This window comes from Dermochelys coriacea, chromosome 12 (genome assembly GCF_009764565.3).
Source record: "Dermochelys coriacea isolate rDerCor1 chromosome 12, rDerCor1.pri.v4, whole genome shotgun sequence".
Taxonomy (NCBI): Eukaryota; Metazoa; Chordata; order Testudines; family Dermochelyidae; genus Dermochelys; species Dermochelys coriacea.
The window spans coordinates 2,760,877-2,775,990 of NC_050079.1; the positions used below are offsets into that span (position 1 = coordinate 2,760,877).

Here is a 15,114-nt window from a genome sequence, read left to right on the forward strand (position 1 = left end):
GGGTGGTGTTTATGTGACCATCGCTTATTAGCACCGTAGTGTCCAGGAAGTGGATCTCTTGTGTAGACTGGTCCAGGCTGAGGTTGATGGTGGGATGGAAATTGTTGAAATCATGGTGGAATTCCTCAAGGGCTTCTTTTCCATGGGTCCAGATGATGAAGATGTCATCAATGTAGCGCAAGTAGAGTAGGGGCATTAGGGGACGAGAGCTGAGGAAGCGTTGTTCTAAGTCAGCCATAAAAATGTTGGCATACTGTGGGGCCATGCGGGTACCCATCGCAGTGCCGCTGATTTGAAGGTATACATTGTCCCCAAATGTGAAATAGTTATGGGTGAGGACAAAGTCACAAAGTTCAGCCACCAGGTTAGCCGTGACATTATCGGGGATACTGTTCCTGACGGCTTGTAGCCCATCTTTGTGTGGAATGTTGGTGTAGAGGCTTCTACATCCATAGTGGCTAGGATGGTGTTTTTAGGAAGATCACCAATGGACTGTAGTTTCCTCAGGAAGTCAGTGGTGTCTCGAAGATAGCTGGGAGTGCTGGTAATGTAGGGCCTGAGGAGGGAGTCTACATAGCCAGACAATCCTGCTGTCAGGGTGCCAATGCCTGAGATGATGGGGCGTCCAGGATTTCCAGGTTTATGGATCTTGGGTAGCAGATAGAATACCCCAGGTCGGGGTTCCAGGGGTGTGTCTGTGCGGATTTGTTCTTGTGCTTTTTCAGGGAGTTTCTTGAGCAAATGCTGTAGTTTCTTTTGGTAACTCTCAGTGGGATCAGAGGGTAATGGCTTGTGGAAAGTGGTGTTAGAGAGCTGCCTAGTAGCCTTTGAGCAAATGCTGTAGAATGAAGTGTAGAGTGAAGTGTAGAATGCAGGAGTCTTAATAATCATTCCCCTGCTTTAACCACTAGATAACAGTCAATTTCTAGATGCTATCCAAACACTGATGATCCAAGTGGCTTGTAACAAACCACTCCAAGTTTCATAAAATATTGCATATTGATTTGTACTAAGCAGTCCATCCTTTGGCCAAAGAATCTGATCATTAGGAATCTTGGCTCACCTTAAAAAAAAAAAAAAAAGGAGAAATAATTAAAAACCCATCTTTACTGCAGCTAATGCCAATCTGCAAGCCAAAACTAAGGGAAACCTTTCCCCCAGGTCTCTATGGCAAATCTAATACAAGAAAAGAGAGAAACTCTTCCTTCAGATAGAAATATGTTCATTATATTCTGATTTACATTAATCCTCGTGTTAAGAATGAGATAAGGTTTTATTTTGACACTGATATTATTGTACAGAACAAGTACAATCTAATTCATACTATTCTACGACAAAAATGCTAAAGCAACCAAAGAGCCAATTATACCCTCAGCTACATGCCTCCTATTATTTTAATTTGCTCAGGCTTCTTCCATTTACATTAGTTGTATATGTAATTGCTTGATTGGGTGATGATTTTGAAACAAACCAATCAAAGGAGAACATGCTTTAATATCTATATCTATCTATCTATATCTTATCTCCACATTAAAGCTGACTTTTATTGGATAATGATCCTTTCTAGAAGGAAAGCTTGTGAGTATCTTTTCGTTACTAACTCTATCACAGGGATAAATCTGGGAAAAATGTGTCTATTGTGGCTTGGAAATGAACTGTTTCTACCTTCTTCTGTCCAGGGATTTAGGGAGTAAGAGCATGTTGATGTTCTTTCCAGACAGCACAGTTTCTTATCCCATATTTTATCTAATTCCATGTAAATGAAACCGTTCCATTTGGCTGTAGGTGAATGGCTCCAAAAGAGGGCCTTTTTGTTCACAGTTATAATGTGCAAGGCAAACGATTACAGTAAGAATACAAGCTCCCAGAACCCACTCTGCTGACCTTTATTTTTGGAACATGAGGGAAGATTTGTTTTCAAATGATTAAATCAGCTATCCTTAATCAATATGGAAATGTCAGGCTTGCTCACTGTTTCGCTCCTAGCAAAACTCTTCTCTGGCTGCATCTGATCTGGGGTTTTTGGTGCTCTGCTACAGCATTTGGTTCACATTGATTCTGTCTTAGGTACCGATAATGCCCTCCCATAGTGAAACCCAGGGGAGGGCTAAAGTCAGGTAGAAAAATCCAGTACTTTAAAACCAAGGAGTTTCTGCCAAATTATACAGTGCAGGTGGCTGTTGGGTCCCCATAGAGCTGGCAAAGACCTTGTTTGCCTAACCTATAGTTTAATGCTGACCTCTCCAGAGAAATCCCTGTGGCTCTAGGGGGCTTGGCAGAAGCTCAGACACTCTAGTTTTCTCTCTGCCCACCAGGGCAGTTGTTCTGCTGTCTAGCTATCTACTCCAACCATCCCCACTTGTGGATTTGATAAAGCAGAGCAAGTGGTTGTTCAGCTGGGAAGTCCCTGCAGGTTTCCAGGAATATGATGCCACAGACTGTCTGTTCCACAGCTCTGCTCTTTGCTCTCCAAAACACGCAAGCCCAGATTCTCAAAGGTACTTAGGCTCCTAATTTCTGTTGAAATCAATGGAAGTTAGGAGCCTAAACCCCTTTGAGATTCTGGGCCTTAACTATTATGGATGGGATCCACAAGCACTGAAGTGTTTACGTCCCGTTTTTAGGTGCCACTGCAACCCCCAAAACTCCCATTCGGTTGCTGGCGACCTCATAGGCACCTAAACACCCTCAGCACTCAAGCTTTTTTGCAGTAAAAATTCCCTAGGCACCTGTGTTCCTCCCTCTGCGGATATGAGCTGCAACCTCACTCTAGGTGCTTAGGCACCTATCTTCTCAACTAAGTTCCAGAGCAAGCCATGGACCAAGGGAAAGATAAGCACTCCTTGGCCTAAATCATGTGAGGGACCCATTCCAGTAGACTTGCTCAGAGGCTACCTAGCTCCATACATTTTTCAGAGTAGCAGCTGTGTTAGTCTGTATTCGCAAAAAGAAAAGGAGTACTTGTGGCACCTTAGAGACTAACAAATTTATTAGAGCATAAGCATCCGATGAAGTGAGCTGTAGCTCACGAAAGCTTATGCTCTAATAAATTTGTTAGTCTCTAAGGTGCCACAAGTACTCCTTTTCTTTTAGCTCCATACAAAACAGCCAGAGCGCAGAGGAGGGGAAGACTGCCTTTATAACAGGGGTTCTGAAACTAGGGGTTGTGACCCCTCAGGGGGTCACGAGGTTTTTTTCATGGGGGGTTGTGAACTATCAGCCTCCACCCCCAAAACCCCCCTTTGTTGGTACTTTGTCAACACTTTTGCCGACAAAATACTTCCAGCGCGCCCCCCCCCCGTGAGCAGTGTTTGCTTTGTCAGCAGGAGAGCGCTCCTACCAACAAAGCTGCATTTACACTGCCACTTGCTGCAGCAAAACTTTTGTCTTTCGCAGGGGGGACTTTTTTAAGCACCTGTGAAAGACAAAAGTTTTATCGACAACTTGGCAGTGTAGACAAGCCCTAAGTCACCACCTCCTCCTGTTCTGCTTTCTTCTCCCCCATCTCCCCCCAGTTCTTTTGTATGGAGTTAGGCATCCTCTAAACTCACCTACTGGATCAGGCCCTGGCTGGGATGATTTAGTTGGGGTTGCTCCTGCTCTGAGCAGGGGGTTGGATGGCCTCCTGAGATCTCTTACAACCCTAATCTTCTATGATTCTGTGTGTGATTTAGGAAGAGGAGTGCCTATCTGATGAAGTGGGCTTTAGCCCATGAAAGCTTATGCTCAAATAAACTTGTTAGTCTCTAAGGTGCCACAAGTACTCCTCTTCTATCTTTCCCCAGTTCATGAACTGCTAGCAGAGATAGGCACTTCCTTGCAGCCTAGAATTAGGTGCCAAACTCAGAGCAATCAGTGCAAACTTTCCCTTTAGCACCCCATCAATGTGCCTAGGCCCTCATCTGGAGGAATCGCTTCTGCTTTGTGGCCTGCTCATTCTATGTCCCCAGTTACTTTAATGATGCCAACTGTTGTGGGGGATTTTCTGATATGCTCTCCTTTCCAACGGGAACTGGACTGAGTCGACCAAATTCATCTCCCATGGAACACTGAGTAATTAATGAAAAATTTGCCTGTTTTTACCACTTCTGACTTGATCTGAATAATTAGTGAAAAGGTGAGAGGTGCTATTAGCACCAAAGCTAATTGCATAAACAGCAAGTATGTGTTTACCACATGCACGTGTGTGTGACAGACCTGCTGACACCCAACTTCCAGTAGGACATTTGAGGAGGAACTAGGACCATGCTAAGTAATGCCAAGGAAATGCACTGGACTCCGATGAAGTGAGCTGTAGCTCACGAAAGCTTATGCTCTAATAAATTTGTTAGTCTCTAAGGTGCCACAAGTCCTCCTTTTCTTTTTGGACTAGAAGAGCTTTCTAAGGAGACAAATAATGAAAGTTCGGCTGAAAAATGAGGGACAGTTCCACCTAAATGGGGAGGGATGGTGCGGTGTGGGGGTCTGGCCTCCAATGCATTGAGCCACATAGATGTACCCAGGTGGGGGGTGAGTGGGCGGCTGTAGCAGGTGACTTTTTTTGCAGGGGCAGGAAAGAGCACACATTGTGTGTGGTGGTGGCAGGAGACTGGAATGGGGATGGCGATGGGATGCGACACACCTGGAAGAGCCTGGTGCAAGGCAGATGGGGGGGGGGAAGTGGTAAAGGGATGCAGCCTTGGTGAGTTGCTCCGAGGCATGTGCGGGGTGCGGCCCCAGCATGGGACATGTGGGGTGAGAAGCTAAAAGGCTGGGCTGGGCAGGCAGACAGCACTGCCATGGGAGGAGGGGGGCCCTGCCCTAGAGTTGGGGGCTGTGGCAGCGGGCTGGTAGGGGGCTCAGGCGTGAGGGTCCGAGGCAGGGGAGGGGTGGCGCTGGCGTGTGGGGCTGAGGCGAGGGTGCCCTGGGAGTACAGGCCCGGGGTGTGGGGCCTGTGAGGGAAGCGGGCGGCTGAGGGGAGCCGGGAGTGGCCCTGGGCTGCGGGGCCGCGCCATGGAACGGGGGGGCGGGGGGCGAGTCACGCCGCGGCCGAGGCGAACGTCCCCGGAGTCTCCAGGCCCCGCCCCTGCGTGGCGAGCCCAGCCCCGCTTCCCGGCGGCCCCGCCTCGCGGCCTGGCGCGGGGCTCGCGTCGCTCCGAAGGCCGCAGCCGCCGGCCCGGGTAAGGAGCGCGCGCGGGCGGGCGGGCGCGGGGCCTCGCGCTCTCTGAGGGCCGCGTCGGGCGCGGGCGGCAGCGCCCTGTCCTGGCGAGCGGCGCCCGGCAGCGCTCGGGCGGGCCCCCCTGGGCCCAGCGCGGCTCCTCGGGTCTCTGCCCCTGCGCCGAGCGAGCGGAGCCCCGGCAGCGCCGGCCGGAGTCGCCCCTTTGGGCTCCGGGCAGGGTGGGGCGCGGGCGCCTCGGCGTGGGCCGCGGAGTGGGGCGCAGGGGAACCCTAACCCCAGCTCTGCCGACAGGTGCCGGGGGCCCGACGCGCTGTGGCCTCTCCCAGAGTTGAGTCTTCCGGATCGTTTCCTGAAACCCTCTGCGCCGTAGCACCCCCCCCCACCTGCTCAACTACATTAAAGAAAAGAAAAGGGGGACTTGGGGCACCTTAGAGACTGACACATTTATTAGAGCATAAGCTTTCGTGAGCTACAGCTCGCTTCATCGGATGCATTCGGTGGAAAATACAGGGGGGAGATGATTTATTTTATGCGTTTTCCACTGAATGCATCCGATGAAGTGAGCTCAGGTAGCTCACGAAAGCTTCTGCTCAAATAAATGTGTCAGTCTCTAAGGTGCCACAAGTCCCCCTTTTTCTTTTTGTGAAAGAGTAGCAGCCGTGTTAGCCCCTTTCGCAAAAAGAAAAAGGGGGGGGGGGGAGAGAAGGAGATGCTGTCAATCCATTTCGGCTTATTTTCTTTCCTTTACGTACCTTTTTCGTTGCTGAAGGCAGGCTGGCTGATTCCACTTTTGTAGTGACGCTGTTTGTTCTGTGTTTTAAAACACAGGGGTTATTCATGTGCTTAAATATTGTCCATATCAGACTGACAAATCTACCCCACTAGTAGTGATTTGTTTGATCATGGGGTCACTGGGAGAAGCTAGCTGTGTTGTTTTTCATGCTGTCCTGATTTGTTTGACCCCTATTGCTGTAGTATCCAAGTCTCTGAGCACTCCCATGAGGTAGGCAAGTGTTATCCCCATTTTACAGATGGTGAAACCAAGGCACAAGGGTATGTCTACGTTGCACCTGGGAGCAAAACTCCGAGACTGAAACACTTGTGCTAGTGGAGCTTGAGCTAGCACAGGAAAAATAGCAGTGTGGATGTTGTGGCTTCAGAAGCAACCCAACTGTGGACCCAGGAAGTCAGCTGCTTTCAAGCCCATCCATGTCCACACTGCTATTTTTAGCATACTTGCTAGCCCCAGTCTTTCTACCTGGACTGTGAGGTGCTCTCTCAGCTCTAGTGTAGACATCCCCTCTTCAGTTATGTCTGCACTGGAGCTGGAGTACATCCCTAGGGTTTTAGACAGGATGGTACGTGAGTGACTAGCTGTCCTGGTGCCTGTGCAGCTGTGGTTATGCTGTGACTTTTAGTGTGCTAACTTGATCAAAGCTAATGCCAATATGTCTTCCTGAGCTGGAAATTACTCCTTCTGCTACCATCACAGGAGGTCTGTGGTGGACTGTAAAACAAGTCCACACTGAACCTTTTTTGCTTGATTTCCAGTAAACCCAGTGCCTTAACTGCAAAATCATGCTACGTCTTTCCCAGGAAGAAGTATTTCTGTTTTTGTTTTAAAGCGGCTCCCTATTAATTTCATTGGTTGACCCCTAATTCTTTTGTTGTGCGAAGGGGTAAATAACACTTCCCTATTCACTTTCTCCCCACTGGTCTTGTTTTTGTAGACCCCTATCTTATCCCCTCTTAGTTGTCTCTTTTATAAGATGAACAGTACCTGTCTTTTTAATCTCTCCTCGTATGGAAGCTGTTCTGTACCCCTTTTATAATTTTCGTTGCTCTTATCTGTACTACTTCCAATTTGAATACATCTTTTTTGGGATGGGAGCCACCAGATGGGTTGGCCAAAATTCTGGCTTTGGATAGTTACAATTTGCCTCTCTGTATTCCTTTCAATTGCAATATAGTATTTTTCACGGCTTTTCCTAAACTGTTCTGTGGAGTTAAACTGCTGCATTTTTTTTTGGTGGGTGAAATGATATGCAGAACTAGAGCGGATCTCTTGGCTCCCAAACTGCTGGTCATTTTGCTTAAATAATGCTGCTTGAGTTAAAATGTTGGCTCTGAATTGAGAACCCAACTGTTGCCCTGCAGAGTCAGAACTGTCTCTTAAAGTTCTGTGGTGCATGCGGTAGCAGCTTGGTTCCTTCCTGCTGTTGTTCTGGCCTTGCCTCTGCTTTTTTTCCACCATTCCCCACACCAATTCTCCCATATCTCTCCAAAATGTTACCTTTCTATATTAGTTGGATAACTTTTACACTAGTTAATTAGCAATTGGGGGAATTTAAGGCATAATCTATTTTCTGTCTAAATGTATTGGGTCAAAATGGAGGTCTTATTCCAAAGCAGCACTACTTCATTAACTTCTTATTTCATTCTTAAAATGTCTCAGTAAAGTATTTTTCCCTTCTCATTCTGGAACACAAACTCTAAAACCAAACAAGTTGAAATAGCTAACTTTTTTCTTAAACTTTACAAATGTATTATCTGTTTAGTTTTTTTTTTTTTAACTTATGGGAAGGTGTCATGGTTCGGTTCATGTAACCCCCTTATCTTTTCTTTGTTTCCCCTCTCCAGATTGTGGGTTAGTCCAAGAATGAACAAATGTACAAAGTCTTATGGTGAGCAGACCACACATCTTGAAAAATTCAGCCCTGTGATTCTTGCTGAAATTGAGGAGCTCTTTGAGAAGAAGTTCTCGTATACAAAACCATCAAATAGGGAATGGCAGCTGCCAGATTCCAGTGATGTGTTTACCTGCAATCACAAAGAATTCAATAGACTCCTTGCTCTGAAGGACTCCATGAATGAAGTAAAAAACCAACTGAGTGATAAGAAATTGGATGCATGGCATCAGCACACTTCCTTCACCAACAAAGCAGGGATAATCATTCCTCATGTGAAGAAATCTGTGAATGCTGAGCTGTGTACCCAGGCTTGGTGCAAATTCCATGAGATTTTGTGCAGTTTCCCCCTTCTCCCGAAAGAAGCTGTTCAGAATGGAGAACTCTATTCTGTCCATCTCTGTGAAGCACCTGGTGCTTTTATAGCCAGTCTCAATCATTACTTAAAATCCCATCACATTCCCTGCAATTGGAACTGGGTAGCCAATACCCTAAACCCATATCATGAAGCAAATGACACCCTTGTGATGATTATGGATGACCGACTTATTGCAAATACCTTGCCATGGTGGTATTTTGGCCCAGATAATACCGGGGATGTGATGACCTTGAAACATCTAACTGGACTTCAGCACTTCATAAGTAATATGACCACTGTTCACTTGGTAACTGCTGATGGGAGTTTTGATTGCCAAGGAAACCCAGGTGAACAAGAAGCGCTTGTCTCACCGCTACATTACTGTGAAGCAGTCACTGCTTTAATGACCCTCGGTAATGGTGGCTCCTTTGTTTTGAAGATGTTCACTTTGTTTGAACATTGTTCTGCCAATCTGCTTTTTCTGCTAAATTGTTCTTTCGAGGAGGTCCATGTCTTTAAACCTGCCACTAGTAAAGCCGGGAACTCTGAAGTCTATGTAGTTTGTCTTCATTACATGGGCAGAGAGGCCATCCATCCTGTGCTGTCCAAGATGATGCAGAACTTTGGAACAGAAATTGTTAACAAAGCACTCTTTCCACAACATGTGATTCCAGAATCTTTTCTTAAAATACATGAAGAGTGCTGTGCGTTCTTTCACAAGTACCAAATAGAGACTATATCTGAGAACATCCGACTCTTTGAGTGCATTGGGGAAACAGAACAAGAAAAGCTGAACAACTTAAGGGACTGTGCAGTGGAATTTTTCATGCAAAGATTCCACCTGAAACGCATTACAAGAAATAACTGGCTAGTGAAAAAATCTCATGTAGGCTGCAGCATGAACGCAAAATGGTTTGGACAGAGGAACAGATATTTTAGTACATACAATGAAAGAAAAATGCTGGAATCCCTGACATGGGAAGATAAGGTGGCCAAAGGCTATCTTAATCATTGGGCTGAAGAGCACACTTTAAGTAATGCTGGGAAAAGCTGCATTTTGGAAGGGTCATCCCGTAACCTTGAATGTAATTTATGGTACATCTTGGAGGGAAAGAGGCTGCCAAGAGTAAAATGCTCTCCATTCTGTGATGGTGATGTCTTGAAGAATCTCAATGAAGCCATCAAAGAATCATTAGTAGGCAGACTAAAAACTATTTCCTTTTCCAGACAAACAGAGCACCCATGTCATTCTTGCAGTGTTCTTACTGAGGCACTGATACTATCTGAGTTGTCTAGCCTTACCAAGTACCATCAGAAAGTACCAAATGAAGGACACAGTGACCAAATCAAGTGTCTCATTGTGGGCTTTCCATCTCTTTGTGACATCAAAACCCAGTCCAACATGGAAGTTAGGCTCCTGGAGTCAGCCACACTCTTGACTTTCAGCTGTTCTTTGCTTCATGATGGAGAGCCAAAATATCAGCAGCATCTTTTAGACTGCATTCTGCATGCGGTTAATCAACTTCAGCTGGGAGATGCTTTGATTCTGCCTATTCTTTCTTGTTTTACACGCTTCACAGCTGGCCTGATTTTTGTACTCCATGGCTGTTTCAGCTACATCACATTTGCTTGCCCCATAGCCTCTGAACCTTTAGGGACCACTGCTGTTCTGTTGTGTATTGGCTATCGGGGTATTCCAAATCCAGTTGTTGAGTACTTGCAGGATCTGAATAAACTAATGAGCTCTTTGCTCAACTCGGACTCTCCCCAGCAGGTTTTGCAGTTTGTCCCTATGGAAATGCTTTTGAAAGGCATGCTGCTTGAGTTTTTATGGGATTTGAATACTGCCATTGCAAAGAGGCAGCTCCATTTGATTGTACAAGTTGAGCAGCGGCAAATGTCACGTAATCTTTAATTTTAGTGGTTCTAGAATCGAATTGGTAGATGTTTCAAAAGATTCACTTCACTAGCTGTTTAAAGTTTTTTTTTTTTTTTTTTTTTTAATTTTGCTAGCGTGAATATCACTTCATTTTAAAACAGTGGGGATTATTTTAATGTTGGGATCCAATTTTGGATCGCCATTCTACAGTACTGCCTTATGGCATTAGGTGTTGCCATACAATCCTGTAAGCATGGGGTTATTCTACATGATGGGGAAATTGAGGCAAAATGAAGGACTGAAATTCTGGAGAAAGGGGAGTTCTTCTAGGTAGTGCCTTTGTACAATCTTGTCTTCGCTCCACGTAGGCATAACCTCACAATGACTATATTTCTGTGATGAGATCTGACTGGAGCTTAATTGATGCCACTGCTGATCAGCCAGTAGAGGCTGCTAATTGTACCCCTTTCACGCTGTTAATTCGAGAGCTTTGGGGACCCAAATGTGGTATTCAAACTTGGTAGCTGATAGCATTTCCATGCTAGCTAATCTTCCCTTTTGATTAAAAAGAGGCTGGCTATGCTGTTGCCCGCAGAAAGAATTGAAATCCTTTAACAATATCTCTAGAGTTGCTGAATATACTACTGTTTTCTGAAGCAAATCTTGTACTGATCTCAAATTTAATTTTATAAGCTGTTGCCTTAGCAGATCTGAAGCCATGCTGGCAAAGGCCTCAGTTTTTCAAAAGTTACTGACTAGTGATTTGGATGTCTCAACTTTTGTTGCCCAACTTTAGGCATTAAAGAAGATTGACTTTTCAGAGTTCAGGTCTTCACCATTTTTCTGAAAATTTAGCACTCCTTAAAAAGGTATTTCAAGTTGGGCACGTGCTGGCAGCTGCCAGAATGCTAAGTGATGCCATTTATAACATACCACCATGTAGGGCCCAGGTCAGATGTAAAGCACAAGGGAGACTGGTTTTCTTATCAGGAATTTTGTGATCGCAGAATCCCAAGTTACAAATCCTTGCTTTCTCAGCAGTGTATAGGAAGGACTCAAGACTTCTGGGTTCTATTCCCATCTATGAAATAGACTTGCTGTGTGGCCTTCAAGTCACTTCACCTCCTATGCCTTCATTTTCCCATCAGCTTAATACTGTTTGAGTCTCCAAAGTGTTGAGGATTCATTCATAAAGATTTTGAGAACCTTGGGTGAAAGTGCCTATTGGTTCTACTATGGTAGCTGTCAGCAGGTGACCCACAACTACTGATTTTAATGAGAAATGTTATCAAGCGCAGTTTAGAAGCAGCAAATAGTATATCTCACTGTATGAAAGTTGGAAGCATGGAACTGAGAAAAGTGAATGAAACTTGTTGGAAGGAGGGAAAAAAGTGTGTTACGTGAGTTGATCCTTTTAGGAGTAAAATGAAAGAGAAAATGAGTAATTGACACTACTGTTCCTTTAAGGAAAATCAGATTTTACTTTTTCATATTGCTCCTTTAAGATCTCATTTTGATATCTAATTCATTTTCTTTAAAACTTCGTTTCCAAGATTCTAATTTACATAGAAGACCTATTCAGAGAGAGAAATGGTATTTAAAGGGGAAACTTGTGGATTTAATGTTGATATAAAAATTACATAAATGAGTGCATGAGAGAAAGGGGTTAGTAAAAGAAAAGACAGCCTCCTGATTAATTACCAGTCACCTGTGGAAATATTTTTAATTACATAAGGAAGGAGCTTGAAGTATATTTGATTACCAGTAGGGATTAAAAGCACTGTTGGAAAAACTTTTGTCTGGTGGTGCTGCACACTTAGTAGTATTTCTTGTCACTTTGGTAGGGGTGTAGTGTAATCTAACATTTTGTTTTGCTTTTTGTTTACTGTATTTGAAAGGTTTGTGAATTGGTTAAGTCTAACTCCTTTTATAACATTCTATACAGACTTTGCTTTCTGAAATTGCTCAGAAGTGGATCTGTTTGGCTCCTGCTTCCCCCAAACTTCTCAAATTGGTCACTGTTTATTTTAACTTAATTTAAATTAACTTCCTGTAGTTGCTCTGTGGAGATGAAGAGAGCCTTGCCTCCTGTCAATCACAGGCAAGCAAAACAGTTCAGCAGATTCTTGGGGATTCAAGAGACTAAGGCAGCAAAAGCTTCTCCAGTAAGTGATTCTGAAAGCTTAAGAAACTTTTTTAAGAGGACCCGAGGGGCCAAAAAGGAGGCAACATTGAGGAACAAAGGAAAATGAAGGGGAATGGAAGGAACAGACCTGTAATGTGAGAAAGAAAAGGGAGGGAGGATGGATCTGAGAGGGCAGCATGATTAAAAACCTCAGGTATAGTACCATAAATTCAGTATTCACAAATGATCCTTCTATTTTGCTCATTCTCCTAAATACAGGGAAACAGAAGTATCACCATCCATCAAAAAGCAGTGTTCCCTCTCCCTATCCCCTTTGTAATTTGTGGGATTATAGAGGGTTACCTTAATCTGTTTGTATCCTGCTCTAGCCAACCCATATGGGAAATTACTTCTTCTGAAGCAGAAGCACATACCTACGTATCTGGAAGTATTGTAGATGTATGTTTACATTGTCACAATCTATATTTTGGAGTAGTAAAAAGTCAAAAGGTCTCCCATATAGTTCTTTCTGGGCTTAACGGGACATCTGTAACCTTAGAAATCTGACTTCTGTCTGATTTTTTTTTTTTTTTTTTTTAAACCTACTGTTGCTGCAAATAAATCCCAGAGATGACTATACCTGTAGGACAAATACAAAAACTTTTTTTCTCTTTTTTTTTCAGTTGTCTGCTTTGTATCTTTGACAGCACTCTGTCAGTTTCACTGTTTTCCCTCTACCATCAGTCAGTATTCCCCATTTGTATGGGCCTTTCACATAGCAATGGTGGAAGATGGACTTTTTTTTTTTTCTTTAATGAAATGTGGTTATAAAGCCACAAAAATTGACGGGAAGACTGAGGCAGATATACTTCATGAAAGTACCTTTAACTCTCTGGAAGTGACTACACATTGACACGGTCCCTTGAGGTGCCTCTCTTCTTCCATACTTTCTGAAAGCCATCTTTCCAGTATCCAGAAATTAAAAACAGGAGGCATAACTTGACTTGGGGCCAGATTTTCAAGAGAGTTTAGCAGCCAACGTACTTCCAAAGTGCTTCTCATGAAAATCTGATTGCCACCTCCCAGAGGAGAGACATAGGGGGAGGATGTCTTAGATCGTTTTATGGGGTGAAATCCTGGCCCCATTGAAGTCGATGGGGAATTTTTCATTGACTTCAGTGGGGCCAGGATTTCACCCATGGAGTCTGAGTGCTGGGTTCTGGTCCACATTCTTCTGGCAGAGTGATCCATAAAGCTCACTTTCAAATATGGAAGATTCCAACGATGTTGGCACAAAGGCTTTGTGACTCCACCCTACTCATGGAGCCTGTGTGTTCTCCACCCTCTCCTGGGCACAGAAATCCTGTGGTCACAGCTGCCCCTTGGATCTTTCTTTAATGGGGGATTCTCCGTGGTGGAGGAGTCTCTGTGAGAGTCCCAGTCTACATGTTTTTAAAATAAAATCACTGAAGTCTAATCAAAGTTAGGAGACTCAAAGTTAGGACTGTTGCTTTGTCCTTTTATTGTGAACGTTGTGGGTTGATTGAGTCTTAAGACCAAAGACTCCTCAAAAAAACAAGTAACGTTTACGTGTTTCCATTGTGCCTTTTGTGGAAGTCATAAGAAAGAGAGGGAAGAATGTATTCTCTTTTTTGGAGAGAGATGAATTGAGTCTCTGATGCAGTCAAATTCGTTTGCCAAGTCTTGTGTTTGACATAGAATGAGGCCTGATTAAATATCTGTCTTAGCTCTCTTTAAAACAACTGGCAAGTTTATTTTTTCTGCCTCCTACCATTTGAAGAGGAACTGGATGTTGGTCTTAATGTTTTAGAAGCTACAAATTACACGCAGTGAAAGGGAGGGGAGGGAGCAAGTCATTGATCAAGCTATATAATGTACAGAGAAGATAAATACAGATGAGTTATGAGAATGTGAGATGGATTTGGTTTATTTGGCAGCCTTACTGTTTCAGATTTTCAATTACAAGTTCATATCTAGGCCCTAGTGCTTGTTAGATGACAGGACAGGGCTGACTGTCTCTGGTTTAATTTGTAAAGATTTTGTACTTGATTTGGCACCTGCCTAAGAGCCATTTGACTATTGATTTCAAAAAGTTACACTGATTTAGAATAAGAGTAAGTGAAATTTGAATCAAATAACTATCCAATGAAAGGACTCTTGAGTTGAGTGCATTAAAGTTTGGAGACTTGGCATTTTTTTTGTATTATAAATTATTGTATTTAAGTGTGTGTGCGTGTGTGTGTGTGTACATGCATATTCAAATGAAGTATATAAAAAGCCTGCTGGTTTTCTAACTTGATTTCTATAAGGCATAATGAGATTTACGGTATGAAATCTTGTCCTCTGCTAAAATTATACTAATTGCTGTCTATCTAACTTAATTTTAAGTTAGATCAGTCAAATTACTAGTAGAATAAGTAGCTTTTGGTAGAATTACTGGATATTAGAAAAGCAATTTGGGACTTAAAGGAAGGACTTTGGTATAAGCTATCTGAATAGCTTATGCAGTAGGAACAGAAAAGTATTCTGGTTGTTAAGATGAGATCTTGAGCTAGGGTGTGGAATATTCTTAAATATTGATTCATTGGGATGCACAGTGTGATCATAACACTCTAGCCTATGGGGCAGGAAGTCTTTCTTTCTTATTCTGTAACATTTCTTTTGAGATTTTAGTTCTTGAACTTGGGAATGATTTTCAGCACATTATTTTGGAAAAATAAACTTAGCATAATGTTCTCTTGCTATTTGTATCTGGATGCCACTAAAATATGTCAGCATGGCTATTCGTGTAGGCTGACAAATTGTGGGGGGGTCACTTGTTTTCTGGACATGACAGCTTTGCAAATTTTCTGCTTGTGCATGGAAAGGAATGTGTTTTTGTTTTTT

At 43.6% G+C, this 15,114-nt stretch overlaps 1 protein-coding gene across 2 annotated transcripts in view; it reads left to right on the top strand.

Moving 5' to 3' along the window:
- Positions 1-4,977: 4,977 nt before the first annotated feature.
- CMTR2 (cap methyltransferase 2) overlaps positions 4,978-15,114 on the top strand; it is a 60,722-nt gene continuing 50,585 nt past the window's right edge. The window contains exons 1-2 of one of the 2 annotated variants that reach the window (XM_038368199.2): positions 4,978-5,159; positions 7,799-13,827. In XM_038368199.2, coding sequence (XP_038224127.1) covers positions 4,993-5,159; positions 7,799-10,118 — 2,487 coding nt within the window. In that variant the 5' untranslated portion in view covers positions 4,978-4,992 and the 3' untranslated portion in view covers positions 10,119-13,827. Of the gene's footprint in view, positions 5,160-7,798; positions 13,828-15,114 lie in introns of those variants that run through there. The other variant, XM_038368201.1, reaches the window with a different exon arrangement.